This window comes from Protopterus annectens, chromosome 3.part1, assembly GCF_019279795.1.
Source record: "Protopterus annectens isolate FY-2018-M chromosome 3.part1, PAN1.0, whole genome shotgun sequence".
In the NCBI taxonomy this organism is placed as follows: domain Eukaryota; kingdom Metazoa; phylum Chordata; order Ceratodontiformes; family Protopteridae; genus Protopterus; species Protopterus annectens.
The window spans coordinates 1,733,599,430-1,733,618,040 of NC_056732.1; the positions used below are offsets into that span (position 1 = coordinate 1,733,599,430).

An 18,611-nucleotide genomic window follows, 5' to 3' on the forward strand; every position below is an offset into this window, starting at 1 on the left:
TTCACTTTTCCAGTGTTTTTCAGACACTTCTGTACCATAATGTTTGCACAATCCTCAGTGCAACAGTCTCGCCACATTATTATGCCTTTCAGTATACAGGTTTTCTGCCATTAGTGCATTGCAACCAGTAACAAGGTGTGTGACTGTTTCCAATTTGGTTTTACAGAACCTACATTTGTATGTTTCTCCAACATGTTCAATGGACTTTGTAAACCAGTGTGTACGTAGCCTACTATCTTGGGCTGCCAATATTAACCTTTCATTTCTTGATGTGAATTCAGCTCTCCTTAAGCATTCCTGTGTTCGTTCTTGATCAACATGAGGCTCTTCCAGAAGTTTTTTATACTTGCAACTATATTTATATTTTTTCCATATTTCTTCCCTTCTCATCTCGTCCTTCACCTAATAATCTTTCTTTTGTTTTTAGCACATTCAGTTGCTGCCTGGTTTTTGTCTGCGTCTGGTTTGATTTCTATTCCTGCTTGACGTCGATATGCTTCTGCTAAATTAAGCAGAAATGTCATCTTAGACATTCTCCTCATGTTTCAAAACTTTCATTACATTTGGATCCTGTGAGGTCAGCAGACACGTGTGGAGTCCCACGATTGCAGATCTATACATGTAATCAATTTCAAGGAGGCCCATCCCTCCTTCAGAATGGGGAATGTATAATTTTGGTATACACTGATTTTTATCAATCATTTGGGGAGCATGAAGCATCCTTCTTGTTTTAATATCTAATCTATCCAACATTTTTTTTTCTGGTCAGTATGGATCTTCTGATGATGTGTGACATCACTTGTGAATTTAAAACTCTTGTTACACATGCTGCATTTATCTGGTTTCAGATCAGTTTGGACGATTTGATGTTTTTCCATGTCACCCTTGAGTATAAACCCCATTGGCACATGTAGCACACTTGTAGGATTACAGACCTGTATGTGCATATTGATGTCTTATCATGGTACCCTTCCGTATAAACCCCTTTCCACATGTGGCACACATATAGGGTTTCATACCAGTGTGGATATGCTGATGTCTCTCCATGACACCCTTCTGTGTAAACCGCTTTCCACATGTATCACACTTATAAGGTTTCAGACCGGTGTGGATATGCTCATGTCTTATCATGGAAGCCTTCTGTGTAAACCCCGTTCCACATGTAGCACACTTATAAGGTTTCAGACCAGTGTGTGCATACTGATGACTTACCATGGCACCCTTCCGTTGATACCCCTTTCCACATGTAGCACACTTATAAGGTTTCAGACCAGTGTGTGTATACTGATGTTTTACCATGTCACCCTTCCGTGTAAACCATTTTCCACATGTATCACACTTATAAGGTTTCAGACCAGTGTGGATATGCTCATGTCTTACCATGGAAGCCTTCTGGGTAAACCCCTTCCACATGTAGCGCACTTATAAGGTTTTAGACCAGTGTGTGCATACTGATGACTTACCATGGCACCCTTCTGTAGAAACCCCTTTCCACATGTAGCACACTTATAAGGTTTCTGACCAGTGTGTATATACTGATGTCCTACCATGGTACCCTTCTCTGTAAAACCCTTTCCACATGTAGCACACTTATAAGGTTTCTGCCCTGTATGTGTATACTGATGTCTTACCATGGTACGCTTCTGTGCAAACCCCTTTCCACATGTAGCACACTTATAAGGTTTCCGCCCAGTGTGTGTATACTGATGGGTTATCAAGGAAGCCTTCTGCGTAAACCCTTTTCCACATGTAGCACACTTATAAGGTTTCAGACCAGTGTGTGCATACTGATGACATATCATGGCACCCTTCTGTAGAAACCCCTTTCCACATGTAGCACACTTATAAGGTTTCAAACCAGTATGTGTATGCTGATGTCCTACCATGGCACCCTTCTCTGTAAACCCCTTTCCACATGTAGCACACTTATAAGGTTTCAGACCAGTGTGTGTATACTGATGTCTTATCATAGCACCCTTCTGTATAAAACCCTTTCCACATGTAGCACACTTATAAGGTTTCAGACCAGTGTGTGTATACTGATGGCTTACCATGGCATCCTTCCATGCAAACCCCTTTCCACATGTAGTACACTTATAAGGTTTCTTCCCAGTGTGTGTATACTGATGTCTTACCATCGCATCCTTCCATGCAAACCCCTTTCCACATGTAGCACACACATAAGGTTTCTGCCCAGTGTGTGTGTACTGATGACTTACCATGGCATCCTTCCGTATAAACCCCTTTCCACATGTAGTACACTTATAAGGTTTCTGCCCAGTGTGTGTGTACTGATGAGTTATCATGGCATCCTTTCGTGTAAACTCCTTTCCACATGTAGCACACTTATGAGGTTTCATACCAGTGTGGCTATACTGATGTTTTTCTACCCTTGACTTTTGTGTAAAACGTTTTTCATGGCTGGTACATTTTAAGAGTTTCTGTCTGGTATGAGTAATGTTATTTGCTGCTAATTTTACTTTACCCTTCAAACCCTTGTCATTTACGGCATATTTATATTGTTTCTTTGCATTGTATACTTGCTCATGCATTGCTGGTATATTCATTCTTCCTTTGCCAATGTAAATTAACTGATCAGTCAGGCCACTACAATGAAGCATTAAATTATCACTGTGATTAAGCCTGCATGGCTTTTCTCCTTGTTGAGGTACCAGATGCATTTCCAGTTCAGTTTTCATGCCAAACTCATCTTTGCTTTCCATAATACAGTTATGATGTTTGATTTCACTTGGCACCAGGCTGTGTCTTGTAATCACTATGTTCGCCAACAATGCTTTATCATGCTCAGAAGTAAGGCATTTGCCCTGTGATGACTGCAGACTCCAGCCCTCAGTACACTCTCTGCTCCTGCTGACTTAAAATAAAATTGCATGTGTCAGAATGTAATGAGCCAGTACAAAATGTATATTAATGTATCCTTACACAAACCTTTTCTAAATTTACAAATGCAGAAAACAGTGAACCTCTGAGTAAAATTACTGTAACGATTACCAAAAACTTCTCTCCTCTCACTATGCCTTATTGTTCCTTCTAATTACATAACATTGACAACTGCTCTACTGTTTGTTTTCTTTTTTTTGTGTAAAATCTTTACGGTATAATCATGACTCAAAAAATTTACAGCATTGTGTTAAACAACTCTCCCTGTGGAACGGCCAAGCAGAGGGTGTGTGCAATTCAGAAATAAACTTTGTGAGGAACATTATTAAAATGAGCATATCAGTGTATGCTACAGAGTCAAAGCAATATAGCAGAGCAATTCAGTTCCACACCCACAGCATACTTGAATCCAGTTGAATGTTTGTGCTGATGCTTAAGGACTTGCTAAAAATGTTTGTGATACCTTACACCTGCAGTACTAAGGTCGCTGCACTTTCCCCAAACATGTAAAAGCATTTTCCACCGTATTTAATATTACAATGAACAATACAGTAGCACTTCAAAGCAGGTATATATGACAGGTTTGGCTGTGGCAGGTCCTGAACTTGCTGCTCCATGAAAATTTTCCATAGGGTGATGGTTCTATCTGCTTACCCTAATGTTGCATTGTGCAGATTCACGTGTCTGTGTTCAAGGAGTATGTTACTTATTTCGCAACTCATTACAATTTCTGAATCACTCAGATTTCACAGTAAGAAATCCTGCTAAACATTGCACTCCTTTGTAATTAATACCTTGCACTTTCCTGGGTCCCTGCAGGCAGCTGTGCGCATGAAGTAGCTTTAATGCCTGATTTGTCACCAGCATAGACAGGAACATAGGGCGGCTATGTTTCACACCTTAAAGTGGCATTCGAACCATAATAATTTGTGATCCATAAGAATCCCCAGTTTTTTCATCTATCATGCAAATGAGGTGCATTTGTTACTAGTTGTTACACGACAGATGGCATAAGAGAGATTTAATCTCACCAATAATTCTCTGCCATTTTGTCCATGAGATTCATCAAAGTGAGACATTATGGTTACAGTAAGATGCTTCTTTTAGAGCAATGAGGTGGTCTGAGAAACAGACAAAAAACATTTCTAAACCTCAGCTGTCAGGATTATAGCCAGAGGCTCCTGCAAGACTGCTGTAATGGGTTTCAGTATAAGATGGAAGCTGGAAAAGCTAATCTCAAGCTGTCACTCATGCAACTGGCATCCCTTCATGTGGGGAAAAGTACAGTTTTGTACCTACCATAAATGTAGATGTTCGAAGATCCACATTGCTGCAGTCCTTACATATGGGTAGTCCGCTGTCCTCGGTCGGCCCGAATACCAAAGTATAAGGCTGACGTCGGTCAAGGCGCTTAAAACTGACATCAGGACGTCAGGGTACAAAAGCGCATGACCGACGTCATATCCTCAGTCTTTTCTTGCCCCAGATGTCAGAAGGCCCTAAAAAGAAAGGCCAAAACCAAAAGACAGCAAAAAACCAACCAACCACCCCTGCACTAATCCTATTTACAATATTCACAACCCAAACCACACAACCACCTCTAACTACAGAGGGAAGGAGGGTTGGACTGCAGCAATGTGGATCTTGAACATCTACATTTATGGTAGGTACAAAACTGTACTATGTTCTTCATCTCACATTGCTGCAGTCCTTACATATGGGTAGAATCCCAAAGCAGAGGTAAGGGAGGATGGCAAAACTATAAAGCATTAGGAGCTGCCAAAATGCCCTGTAAAATGCAGTGGCAAAACCAGCCCTAGATTTAGAGTAAAGTGGAAGGTGGTAATGCTTAGAGAAAGTATGCACTGAACTCCAAGTAGCTGCCTCCAAAATATCTTTAGTTGCCACCCCTTAAAAAGCTGTAGAAGTGGCAGTAGCCCTAGTGGAATGAGGCCTAATCCCAGCTGGAATCTCCTTACCATGATGGGAATAACAGAAAGCAATACAAAACCCAATCCACTTAGAAATAGTTTGTTTTGAAACAGGCTTGCCCTGAGAACCCAAAGCAAATGAAACAAATAACTGCTGAGACTGCCTGAACCCTTTAGTTCTGCTCAAATAATATCGCAACTGCCTGTGTATATCCAAAGTGTGCAAAATCTTTTCCCCTTTATTTTGGGGTTTGCATAAAAAGTAGGCAAATGAATAGTTTGGTTTAAAGCTACACTAGAAACCACTTTAGGCATAAAGGAAGGATTAGTAAGATACCCTATCCTTATGGAAAATTAAGAAAGGCTCAACCGCCATAAGCGCCTGTAATTCAGAAACCCTTCAGAGGTAATGGCCAACAAAAAAGCAGTCTTCCATGTTAAATATTTCAACTCGGCAGTAGCTGCATGCTCAAAAGGTTGTAGAGTGAGTTTCTCCAACACAAAATTGAGATCCCAAGCAGGAGTAGGAGCTCTACGGGGGTCTTATATTCTTTGCCCCTAAAAGAAATTGCATAAACAAAGGATAAGAAACAAATGGTGGGTCACAGTCATAGTGCGAAGAAATTGCTGCAGCATGAACCTTAATAGAGGAGAAGGACAAACCTTTGTCCAGTAACACAGTAAGATATTGAAGAGCCACACTTAAATTAGGCTTAGAAACATCAAATTCCTTTGCTGTACTCCAAAATAAAAATCTCCTCCATTTATCTCGTACACTTTCCTTGTACTAGGCCTTCTGGCCTCAAAATAACATTCAAAACTTGCTGTGGAAGCTGAGACCCTCCAGGTTTAAAACAGAATATGCCAGGCTGTTAGATGTAGAGAGTGAAGTTTGACATTGAGCAAATGACTGTTCTCCTGAGACAGCAGGTGTGGAATCAAGGCAAAGGCCATGGAGGCTCCCTGCCAGACTTCTCAGTAATGGGTACCAGTGCTGTCGAGGCCAATCTGGAGCTATTAAAATCATCTTTGGCTTGTCCTGTCTGACCTTCAGGAGTACCTTTGGGAGGAGAGGCAGAGGTGGAAAGGCATACACATGAAGATTGCTCCAATTGAATGAGAGAGCATCCACTTTCCAAGCTGTGGGATGAAACCTTTTGTGCAAAACTTTGGCAGCTGGTAGTTTAGTGGAGAAGCGAACAGATCTATGTCTGGAGTTCCCCATAACACTGTCAATTTCTGAAATACATGAGGATCCAATTTCCACTCGTGGGGATCCATAATTTGTCTGCTCAACACATCTGCTAAGGAGTTCTGTGCTCCCGGCAGAAACCTTGCCTGAAGATTTAGCTGTAAACTGAGAGCAGTCTCCCACAAAATCATTGCTTGTCTGCATAGAGGATAAGAATCGTTCCCCCTTGCTTGTTGATGTACCACATGACAGTTGTGTTGTCTGTTAGAACCAACACCTGCCCTGGAAGAAATAAATCCTTGAAAGCTAGTAATGCAAATTGGACTGCTAACATCTCCTTCAAGTTGATATGCAGATGTTGAAGTCTGGCAGGCCACGTGTCTTGTACCCACTTTCCATTTAGATGAGCTCCCCAAGCTTTGTCTGAGGCATCTGTCGTTAGAATCTGACGCCTCTGGCGGGTCACAGAGAGTCCCTTGTTTAGGTGACATTCCTGAGCCCACCACAAAAATTCCTTTTGAATGCAAGGTATTATCTGAATGACAGTGTCCATATCTTGGCAGTGCTGTGTCCATACATTTTGAGATACCATTGTAGCTTCCTCATATGCAGTTTGGCATTGGGAAGCACCAGAATACAAGATGCCATGAACCCCAAGGCTTGAAGGACTGTCCTTGCAGTCAGCCTGGACTGATGAGACAATTGATGGAAGTAAAGAGAAAGATTCTTTTGTTTGTCCGGGGTCAAAAGGCCATCTGGGATGCTGTATTCAGTCTCACACCCAGAAAGCACATGTCCTGAGAGGGTACTAGACTGGACTTTATTTCGTTCACAGAATACCCCAGGCATCTTAGCACTGCTATCACATACTGTAAATGATGAAGAAGTTCGTCCTTTCCTTGGGCCAGAATCAGGCAATCGTCCAAATAAGGATAGATCTGTATTCCTCTTAGCCTGAAGAAAGCTATCACTGGAGCCAGAACCTTCGTGAACACTCTGGGCACAGTAGATAAGCCAAAGGGCAATGCAGAGAACTGATAATGAGAAGTCCCAGCCAGCAGATACTTTCTGCAACTGAGCCTGATAGGAACATGAAGGTAAGCCTCCTTGAGATCCAGAGTCACCATCCAGTGATCTTTGCCCAGCAGAGGTAAAAGCTGTTGTAACGTCAACATTTTGAACTTGGGAATGTCCAGATATGTGTTGAGGATAGATAAATCCAAGATTGGTCTCCACGTGTCCCCTTTCTTTGGTACTAGGAACAGGCGAGAATAAAATCCTAGGCCCACTTCTGGCAGAGGGACGGTTGTATGGCCCTTATTTGAAGTAGCAGAGAAATTTGTTTGTGAGCCTCTAGTCTTTGCTGAGGAGGAACGTCCGGCATGCCTTTGAAAGGAGTCAAGGTATGGAAATAAAACTTGTAACCTCGGTGTATGATATCCAATACCCATTTGTCTTGGGTAATCAAATTCCAATTTTCCTTGAAGAGTGCCAACCTTCCTCCCAAAGGAGCTGCCAAGCAAGAAGGATCTGGCAGCTGAAAAGGTAGGTCATTGGGCCTGTTTACGAAAGGACTGGCCCCTGCCCTCACCCGAAGATTGTGCAGGTGAACTCCCTGTTCTAGGTCTGAAAGAACTCTGAGCTCTGCCCCTACCACGTCTAGATCTACCCCTAGACTGAGAATCATAAGAAGGATACGTCCACCCCTTAAGCAGGCCAATTCCTACTAAACTTTGGAGGCTGTACTTGCAAAAAATCTTTAACAGCCTGCATGGACTTAGCCTTGTCTTCCATTTTCTTCAAGACTGACTCCACAGGTGAACCAAACAACACATCAGACTGTAAAGGAGCATCCAAAATCCTTGTCTTAACATGGTCAGATAAATTCTGATCCCTCAGCCATGCGTGCCTGCGAAGAACTGAACCAGTGGCAGCCACCCTAGACGAGGCCTGTACAGCATCAAAACCACATTGTAAAGAATGCTTACCCACCTGCTCTGAAACATGCACCAAATCTTGTAATTCTTTACACTCAATGCCTTCCGCCAGAGCATCCACCTTAGACTTCAATTGAGAAAGAAGATAGTTTTGATATTTCAACATATGAAACTGGCAATTCAAAGCCCTCATAGCTAGGGTAGAAGATGTATAGACTTTCTTTCCCCATCTATCCAAAGCTCTGGCCTCTTTATCTGGAGGAACCGGATTTTTACAACAGAGGCCTTGACACCCTTAGGTCCCTGACTAACAGTTTCTGGGTCCGCCCTAGGACTCTTATAAAGATATTTATGAGCCTCAGGCACCCTGTAATACCTATCGGTTTAACAGGAGCAGGAGGCAGAGAGCCAGGATTAAGTGAAGCCTCTGCAAACACTTCTTCCACAACATCCAGAACAGGAGGTATAGCCAAGGGCCTATGCTGAGGTAAGCAAAATTCCCTAAGCCTTTTCCTGGAATCAGAGAAGTCCTGACCTTCCCACTTAAAATGTTCCCTCATGGAATGAAGAGTCTCTGAAAAGAAAAATCCTCTGGAGGAGAAGCAGAAGGAGTCGAATCATCTGCATCAGAATCAGAATAAGGAGAGTACTCCTGCAAGTCTTCAGCCGAAGACTCAGAAACATCGAAGCCTGCTCAAAACTCCCCAACTCTGGCTCCACCCTAGGCCTCTTATCAGGAGGGGCAAAGAACCTCTAATCAGGGTAATCAAATCTTCTGCCATTTTAAGCATGTGCTTCTTGGGCACAGACCCTGCTGCACTAGGAGAGACCCCAACAGAAGCTAAACCTGGCCTGCCTCTGGGAGAACCCTTGGAAACAGAAGGAGGGCCTAACCACCTAGGAAGGAGGAGTACAGAAACTTGGGAAGCCCCTTCAGCCTGACCTGCCTCCTGAGAGGCCACATCCTGCAATATCAAAGTCTCCCCCTGGGACTCCACAGAAGCCTCCGTCGGAACCACGGTTCCACTGGCGCCTCTAAAGAACCGACATCCGGGACGACTCTTCTTGCCTGGGTTTAACTGCTTTATCTTTGCGCTTCTTGAAGCGGGCGCGGAGAATCCGGCGGCATATTATAATTGCACCGCTTCCCGAAGACCAGCCTAGCACAATCTAACCTTCGCTTAATAGTGCGCTTATTGAACCTAGCACAAAAGCGACACCCAACAACGTCGTGCTCAGGCCCCAAACAAGGAATACACAAAGAATGATAATCCCTATGCGGTATCTGTTTCCCACAAAATACAGTTATTCACTTTTTCTGACATCCGGTACATCACTGAGGCAAGAAAAAAACAAAATATACCCCAACGGGGTACTTAGCCAACTTTGATTCGCTGTGAAACTCGAACTTCGAAAAATTTCAGAGCCGAGCGGCACTTGCAACGCTGCTTCTGCATCGGACCATGTGGCAAAAAGACTGGATATGACGTCGGTCATGCGCTTTTGTACCCTGACGTCCTGATGTCAGTTTTAAGCGCCTTGACCGACGTCAGCCTTATACTTTGGTATTCGGGCCGACCGAGGACAGCGGACTACCCATATGTAAGGACTGCAGCAATGTGAGATGAAGAACATCAGTGTCATCACCATTACGATGACATGAGGTGCCAAAATCCTGAAGTAGCACTGAAAGCCATCCCCAAATATTACACAGTGCTGTATTAAGTAAGTTATTTTAATATCTATTGCAGATGTAGAAAAGAACAGGCAGCTGCACAGGGGAAGACTGGAGTACCTATGAAAGTGCTGGGGTAACTATACTTACTCCAGACAATCTTGCCTTGAATATTAACAGTTGCAAGGATTTATTCCCAAAATGTGTATCATTCTTACTCCGATGCCACTTCTAACCTAACTGCCATATCTCAAATGTACCAGTTCGACTAATATTGTTAGCGTACCTACTCATGCATTATGTCGTAGATCTGGACAAGTGGGTCAGGATGTTAAAGCTGTGCTTCCACACTGGGAAAATGCCTATGGGTTCAACCCCCCCCCCCAACAGCTGTGTTACCTTGAAATATTTCTGGTTTATTTTTCTTTCTCATTATAAATTTACAATATTAGATGATCAAAATATGTATTATCAACATTACTGGTATGCTGGAAAACGTAATCTGTTTTTACATCTTGGACTATAGACATCTGTTGGTTATGTCAGTCTTCTAACTACCAAAATTCAGGTAAAAGTGGCTTCTGTCTCACGTTCAGCTCTCAGTTACATTTACTAGCAGCCTTATTAAACTGACAGGAACTGAGAAAACTTCACCACCTGTCCCACCATCAGTAAACCATAACATCCCCTCACCTGACCCCTCCTCATCTCCAGGGAGCAGGTCATTAATGCCTTCCCCAAGGCAAAAAATGCAGCCCCCATGGGACCCGACAACATCCCTGGCTTTGTCCTACATGAACTCAGGCAAGAGCTTTTAGCACCACTAGGTACCTTACTCAACCAAAGCTTGTGCACCAGCTTCATCCCTGCAGAATGGAGGACAGCCACTGTCATCCCTCTAAACAATGGTGGATCATCCACTGACCCAGGCAATTATAGTCCCATCAGCCTAACTAGCCAGATCTGCAAGGCCATGGAATGCATTATCATGGACCTTATTAACAAAAAGACATTGGGAACCTCCAAATGCTTAATCCCACACAGTTCGGTTTTGTCAAAGGGAGAGCATGCCTGTTAAACTTGGTTGCCTTCTTCGAAATGGATGAGGGGAAGACAGTGCACACCACCTACCTTGACCTAGCCAAAGCCTCCGACACTATTTCCCACTCGGGCATAATAGATAAGCTCACCCAGCTAGGCATCAACCCATATGTTACCATGTTAACTGGTTCACTGATAGAACCCACTCAGTCAAAATAGGGGAAGCTACCTCTAATAGTAGACCTGTAATAAGCAGCGTACCCCAAGGATTGATCTTGTGGCCTCTACTGTTTGAGATATACTTTTATGAGAATCAAGCCATAAGCAGTGATCTGTGGCTGACTAAGTTTGCACATGACTGCAAGCTGGGCACTGTCATAAATTCTCTTAGTGATGTGAACATCCTCCAAGAGGACCTTACCCAAACTGATGACTGGTGCCAGAAGCATGGCGTCAAATTGAATGCCAGGAAATCCATCATTATTCCCGAACTAATTATCAATTTATTAACAATGTACTAAGCATGTAATCAGTCGTGAGGGTCTTGGGCACCCAGGTTGATAGCAACCTGAATTTTGACCACCATGTTGCCTCCATTGTATGGAAGGTTTTCTACATGGCCACCTCATATGCAAGGGTATTTCATTCAGGAACAAGGAGGTCACAACATCCCTGTACTCCTCCCATATTAGACTCATTATCGAGTACAATGCCCCCTTTGGCATGTACCTTACCAAACACATGCAGTAGTTGGAGAGAATGCAGAGGTTCCTGACCAGGAAATTCCAGGGTCTCAAACACTTATCCTGTACAGATAGGCTAAAAGGCCTGTCTCTCTACACAGTCTCATACAGACTGCACAGAGGTGACCTGTGTCTGGCATACAAGGCTGTCTCAGACTCAGCCTTGATGGAGATGCTGCATATCCTTAAGTAAAACTCCACTCGTGCAACCAGCATTTAAGGCCTCAACCTGGTCTGTGACATTAATAGAACTTTTTGGCAGGACAGAAGTGTGTCCCAGTGAGTCCCCATCTGTGGAACAGACTCCATCTCTATCTCAAGCAGAGTACCTCACTAGCCCTCTTTAAAAGGAACCTGGATGACTGGATGGGAAACGGAAAACATAGCCCTGAGATCCCAACTGTCTCCCTGCTGGACAGGGAAAACAGGTGCTGACTTTGTGGGAACATGGGTGCAATTCCTGGCTAGGCTTATAAGGGCTTCAGGCCAATAGCCTAGTACTGTCCTATGAACCTATTTGTTTTTGGTCCATCATAGTTACAGTGGAAGGAATCTAGCCAGTCATGCAAGTATGTTCATGCCTCGGGTTATGAACAAGCACCATGAGGAAAAACGATTAGCAGCTTATTATAAAATGGACATGCCCAGTGAAAGAAACTCACTATGTAATAGCTGCACAGATATTTATTTATTTGTTTTCCAGGGTAGAGCACTGATCTCTGTGGACCTTTTACAAACTCAGTGTGGGAACAGTGTCTTAAGTGCCTTGCTTAGAACCACACAGTAATGTAATGAAGGCTGAAGGAATCATACCTTGTACCACAGAACCACAGCAAACAGGTCATTAACAGCCTTAGAACCACACAGTAATGTAATGAAGGCTGAGGGAATCAAACCTTGTACCACTGGACCACAGCAAACAGGTCATTAACAGCCTTAGAACCACACAGTAATGTAATGAAGGCTGAGGGAATCAAACCTTGTACCACAGAACCACAGCAAACAGGTCATTAACAGCCTTAGAACCACACAGTAATGTAATGAAGGCTGAGGGAATCAAACCTTGTACCACAGAACCACAGCAAACAGGTCATTAACAGCCTTAGAACCACACAGTAATGTAATGAAGGCTGAGGGAATCAAACCTTGTACCACTGCACCACAGCAAACAGGTCATTAACAGCCTTAGAACCACACAGTAATGTAATGAAGGCTGAGGGAATCAAACCTTGTACCACTGCACCACAGCAAACAGGTCATTAACAGCTCCTTAATCCTCTAAGCCAACTACCAGATATCAAAAGATCTGAATGGGTACAGCGCCAAAAATACAGTCTTGTATAGCAACATGTTAACTAATTAATTAAATCAGTGTTTTAACATACTACGTGACCTAGCCCTATTTAAAACCTTTTCAGCCATGACCCACATCTCATGGACACATTTGTTCAGCCAGTCAATGCAGACAAGCTGAAAACATGCAAATTCCATATTGACACAGATCAAAACTCAGAAATGAACTCCAGACCCAAAACCTGTAAGGTAGAGTTGTGTCTAAATCATTCACGCAAAAATGACCAGTGCTTGCTTATTAAGGATATTACAATGTACAAGCCATTTAGAACCATTTGGAATTTCAAAGACAGTAGCACAGAACTGCTGTAAGGATTGTAATTACACAAATTATTAAATCCAACAAACTCGAACTGGTACCCAAAAGTAAAACTCGAACCAAAATCCAGTCAGGGCACCATGGAAAGGAAGAAATCTGCATGGTTGTCCGCATGATTTGAAGATAAAACACACGCTGGTTTTATTGCGATTTAAAATTCATAAATGCAATTCAAAATACAGCATTTTCATCGTATTTAGTCAGACTTCATCAGATACACAAAAAATTGAGTCAAACCAACCAGTATATATATCTCAAAGTATTTCCCCAAATAAAATCACCACCAATGAGAATTCTGTGTTTAACACAACTAATAATGATAATTTTAATTGAGGAAATACTTTGAGAGATATATACTGGTTGGTTTGACTCAATTTTTTGTGTATCTGATGAAGTCTGACTAAATACGACGAAAACACTGTATTTTGAATTGTGTTTACGCATTTTAAATCTCAATAAAACCAGCTTGTGTTTTACCTTTCAACTGTCCTGATTTCTTCCTTTCCATGGTGCCTTGACTGGATTTTGCACAAATTATTACTTAATCATTTCTTATTACTTCCTTCCCAAAACTGCAATAATGTGCCAAAGACTGTCCTTTTATTGCGTTGCTTGATTCATTGATAAGACAAAATAAGTTTGGATACAAGATGTGATCTAATAAAGGGCAAGTTGCTACACAAATATTCCTGACCTTATCAAAAGCTATGGCTATGTGAAGAAGTCACAAAATTACTAGTACCTAGTTAAAAGAATTAAGAAAGAAGGATATGTGTGAAACAACTGAGAACACTATAGCCAGTACAAAGCAATTAAAGCAGCTTGATCAGAGCTGTAATAGCAAAATTAATTTCTGCTAAATGAAAAATATATTTCACTTATCCTTACAATTCTCTTGCATCCTTTCCTTTTTCTATGTTCTACTTACATAAGTAATAATATCAGGATTTCTTGCAACAGTAAAAATATATTTATTTAACATTTGTTTATCGGGAAAGTCTGACTTGAAACAAAGCCAATTTTCAGTTTAGGCCCAGGGAGAAATGCACCAGACTCATGTATTTGTAATCTGGGAAGAAATTGGAGCATCTGGAAGAAAAACCCATAAATGCAGGAGGACATGCAGAATTCATACAGAAGGCACTCCAGCTGACAACCGAACTGGAGAACCTCTTGCTGTGAGGTGACAATGCTACCTCTGCACCACTGCATTGTCCAAATATATAAGATAGAGAAAGTGGATATCAGAAACAAAGAACCTACAATAAAGCAAGCAATAATGCCCAAGAGGGTATATGTTATTATGTAAATAATGCCCATCCAGAGGTGATGGAACTCTACACCCCTGGAAGGGCATTATTTACACAATAACACACACCTGGAAGGCATTATTGCACTTAGAAGATGATCTGTCTGTAAAATTATTGTGTTTTACTTATTTTTATTAGTATTTTTTATATATTTTTGATGCAAAAAGTTCCTACTCCTAATATTTCAAAATTACCATAGTATATGTTAATGGTGTTGGAGGAAGCATTTTACATCCAAAATATAGCACTATAAAAAAATAAAGGTAATTACTTTATTTTATGGTCCCTTACTACTAAACTGTTTGGTTTGTTGCCAGTCATTGGAGATGGAAGATACTAAACAATGACATACATTTGGGTTTAAGACTTTTATTTCCTTCATAAAATTAATACTAACACAAATCTTTTCATTTAAGCAAATATATAATTTTGTAAGAGCAATAATTAAAATCTGCTCTGATTTTTGAGCCTCTGTTCCCCCTTTATGTTAGGTTATATCTAGATTTGTTAAGCTGAAAGGTCCAAACCTCTTTATTGTGACTGCTGCAGCTAGTAGTCGTCAATGTCACTCACACACACACACACTCACACACGCACACACACACACACACGCACACACACACACACACACACTCACACACACTCACACACTCGCACAAATGCACACTCGCACAGACGCACACACACACACACACACACACACACACACGCACAAATGGACACACACACACACACATACACACACACACACACACACACACACACACACACACACACACACCACTTCAGAAAATGCATGCTAAAACAAATCTAGTCAAGTAACTGAAATCTAGTCACGGTTTAACTGTCTTACATTTATAAGTGCAATCTTTAGAATGTGTTCTCATTTTGAGCCATTGTTTCACCTTTATTTTAGGCTTAGGCTTTGTCTGGATATGTTGAGCTAAGAGGTGGCGAGGTATGCAAACCTCTTAACTGCTGCAGCTGTGGTTGCCAGGGATCACTCTCACTCATTACACTGTCTCTCACTCTCTCACACACACACACACACACACACACACACACACACACACACACACACACACACACACACACACACACACACACACACACCTTTTTATTTTATTTTATTTTTGTTTTACACTTGTTTTACACTCAGCACAGCTCCTCATGGTATCCAGCAGAGTTCCTAGAGCAGCAGAGGACAGAAAAAGCAACTTTCCAGATTTTAAGTATTTTTTCTTGCATTTTTCGACCATTTGTGTTATTCAACGACTGTTTCTGTCTATTTTATAGTGGTATTTCCTGTTTTTCCTGTTTTTATAAGCTTTAATTGTTGGTTGCACTTCTTAGTTAAAGTTTGCTTAAAAGTTAAACTACAGGCTAATACACTCAAGTGTACTAGTTTTTGATAGCATTTAATCGAAAAACAAAGCATTAATTGTGTTTTCTGTTCTGTCTGTGAAAAAAACTTGAAAAAAAAACAAAAAAATATTCTTGTTCTCCTAACTTTCCTGGCTAGTTTGTTCCAGTGATCAGATTTTGCTGATCCCTGGACTTTGTCTTGGTTCCTGTACTTCTCCATTTTCTTTGTTTGGTCAGGGGGAAGTTTCTTTACTCACCAGTGGGAGTGGGGAGTACTGAGCTGCCTGTTTGTCCTCAGAGGAATGGTTTAAGACAGTAACTTGTAGTTCAGTGACCATTTTGGGTCATTTCCTGCCTTTTCCAGCCCCCTGCTATAAATCGTGCTTTAGCGCGATTTAGCGCGGAGTTGCCACTAGAGCAGCATCGGGCAGCGCCGGTTTAACAAGGTTAAACTTTTTCTGGCTCCATAAAGTCTGTTCTTCATTTTTTTCCCTTAGAACTGCTCTACTAGTAACCTAAACAGTATATCCCTTGACTAAAAAGCGCAGCACTTGTCACTTCTATATTATACAAAGTCCCTCACTTGCGAAACCCCCCCAGGAGTGCCCACTTCCTTACTAAGTCCTCTCTTATTCAGTCTCATACCTAACTTCTTAATTTTTCTAGCATGTTGAAGAGCCAGATGCTGGTGTCCTCTCTTGCCCAGTTGGTGAATCTGGGAATATTGAGGCAATGTTACAATTGCCTCATGTACACAGACAACCCTCTCCTCCTCCCACATAACACAAATACTTGCGAGATGCAGCTATTTAGCCAAACTGGAGGCTGAGCTCTCTCAACTCAGGACTGGCAAGATCAGACAGGAGGATAAGGTAACTACACACAGCACAAAACCAGCCTCACATAATGCTACCACACCACTAAATTAAACCCATAAACACACAAAGACATACGTGGAGGCTCTGAGTAAAAATTTACCTAAACAGCAGAGGCCTCCAAAGCAGACACCCAAACAACTGCTACCTCAAGACACCCCACAAGCAACACATAAACCACAAAATCAGTGTGCAAAGCAGTCACAGCCCTTAAGGCCAAATACAACACCAAACATACTTGTCGTAGGTGACTCCATAGTCAGACACACTGACGTCCCACTCACCAGGCTGAACAAGGAGAGGGTCACAGTAAGCTGCCTATCGGGCTAGAATCCGCCACATAACACAAGCACTCGGGTCACTCCACGACAAGTACAAATATGACACAGTCATTGTCCATGCTGGTGTGAGCGACCTGAGACGTACCTCCCTGGACTACATGAAAAGAGACATAGAGGAGCTCTCTGATTATTTAGCCCAGGCAGGTATGACCCTGACCCTGAGCAGTATCCTTCCTTCACCAAGAATGATGCCACAATATAGAGACAAGATGATCAGCTTTAACAATTGGCTTAATGTCTGGTGTCATTCAAAGGGGATCAGTGTCTGTCTGCCTGGGATGACATGCTTGACAAGCCACGCTGCTTCGCAAGGGCGGCTTGCACCTGTCACTCCTGGGATTCGGATATTGGCTAAGGCTCTTGCCACCCCATAGTGCCTTTTTAGGCAAGGCTCAAATTCTAAACCTACCACCTAGAAAACAAAATGGGAAGAAACTGAGGGTAATGCTGCTCAATGCCAGAAGTCTAAATCTCAAAATGCACGCCTTTTCGAGGCCCTTCTCAATATGGAGAACATCGATGTCTGTGCTGTAACTGAAACCTGGTTCAAGGCTCCTGAGAGCACCCCAGCACTATTAGGTTTTACCTCATATCATGCATTCCGGCCCCAAAACCCGGACCACATCACAAAAGGAGGGGGTGCATCCATATTCATAAAGGATACCCACACCTCCAGGTTGGTGGCAACGCACGAAGCTTCGTAAACCATCCAGGTGCAACTAACCATAGGCAAAACTGCTCTACAAATTGTAGCATACTACAGGCCACCCTCTCAAACTCAGGAACCCCGCACAGCCTTCCTGAAGACACTGGAGGGTATAAATGTATCTCCAAACACCATCATATTGGGTGACTTCAACTACCCGAATATAGACTGGGAACATTACTCAAGCCTAACTTTCTAGCCCAGCGGTTCCTGGAGTTCATAAATTCAAATGCCATGGAACAGCTAGTCACTGTTCCACGAGGAGAAAATATACTAGATCTCATTATCACAAACATGGGGACAAAATGCTCCACGCTGGAGTATATCCTCATTGGTGAGATCTGATCATAAACTAATCTCACTGGAAATCCATATCCGCCCCACCCCAAACAAAAAGACCACAGTGAAGAACTTCTCTAAAGCAAACTTCACACTACTCAAGACTGGTGTGGTATCCTTCAATGCCCCTGAGCCAGTGGAAACCACAACCCAAGCTGGAAGCCCTTACAAATGCCTTCTATGAACACCTCCAGGACTGCATGGATCAGGCAATCCCAAATAAAACCAAGACTCTTTCCACAAAGGGCAAGCGTCGGTCTGGTGGACCCCAGCCATTAACAAACTTTACAATAAGAGGAGAAAGCTATTACATGATAGAACAAAATCCATAAAAGGGAAGTCACCCCTGATCATTATTAGTAAAAAAAATCGAGCACTCATAAAATCAACTAAGGCCAATTTTGAGAGAAAAATTGCCATGGATTCAAGGACAATCATAAGGCCTTTTTCAGCTATGTTAGGAACCTGGGTGGAAACTCCCAGATATGCTCAGAATTAGTCCAAAATGATACAAAAATCACTGAACCCACACACATTGCCAACATACTGGCAGACAGGTTCAGTGCAAACTTCACCCCTCTCC

General features: G+C 42.3%; 1 protein-coding gene across 1 annotated transcript in view; it reads right to left on the minus strand.

Moving 5' to 3' along the window:
* Positions 1-730: 730 nt before the first annotated feature.
* The window catches only part of LOC122798651 (zinc finger protein 260-like), a 388,866-nt gene continuing 370,985 nt past the window's right edge, over positions 731-18,611 (minus strand). Inside the window, 2 exon segments of the mRNA XM_044067734.1 lie at positions 731-1,403; positions 1,406-2,875. Coding sequence (XP_043923669.1) covers positions 928-1,403; positions 1,406-2,875 — 1,946 coding nt within the window. The 3' untranslated portion in view covers positions 731-927.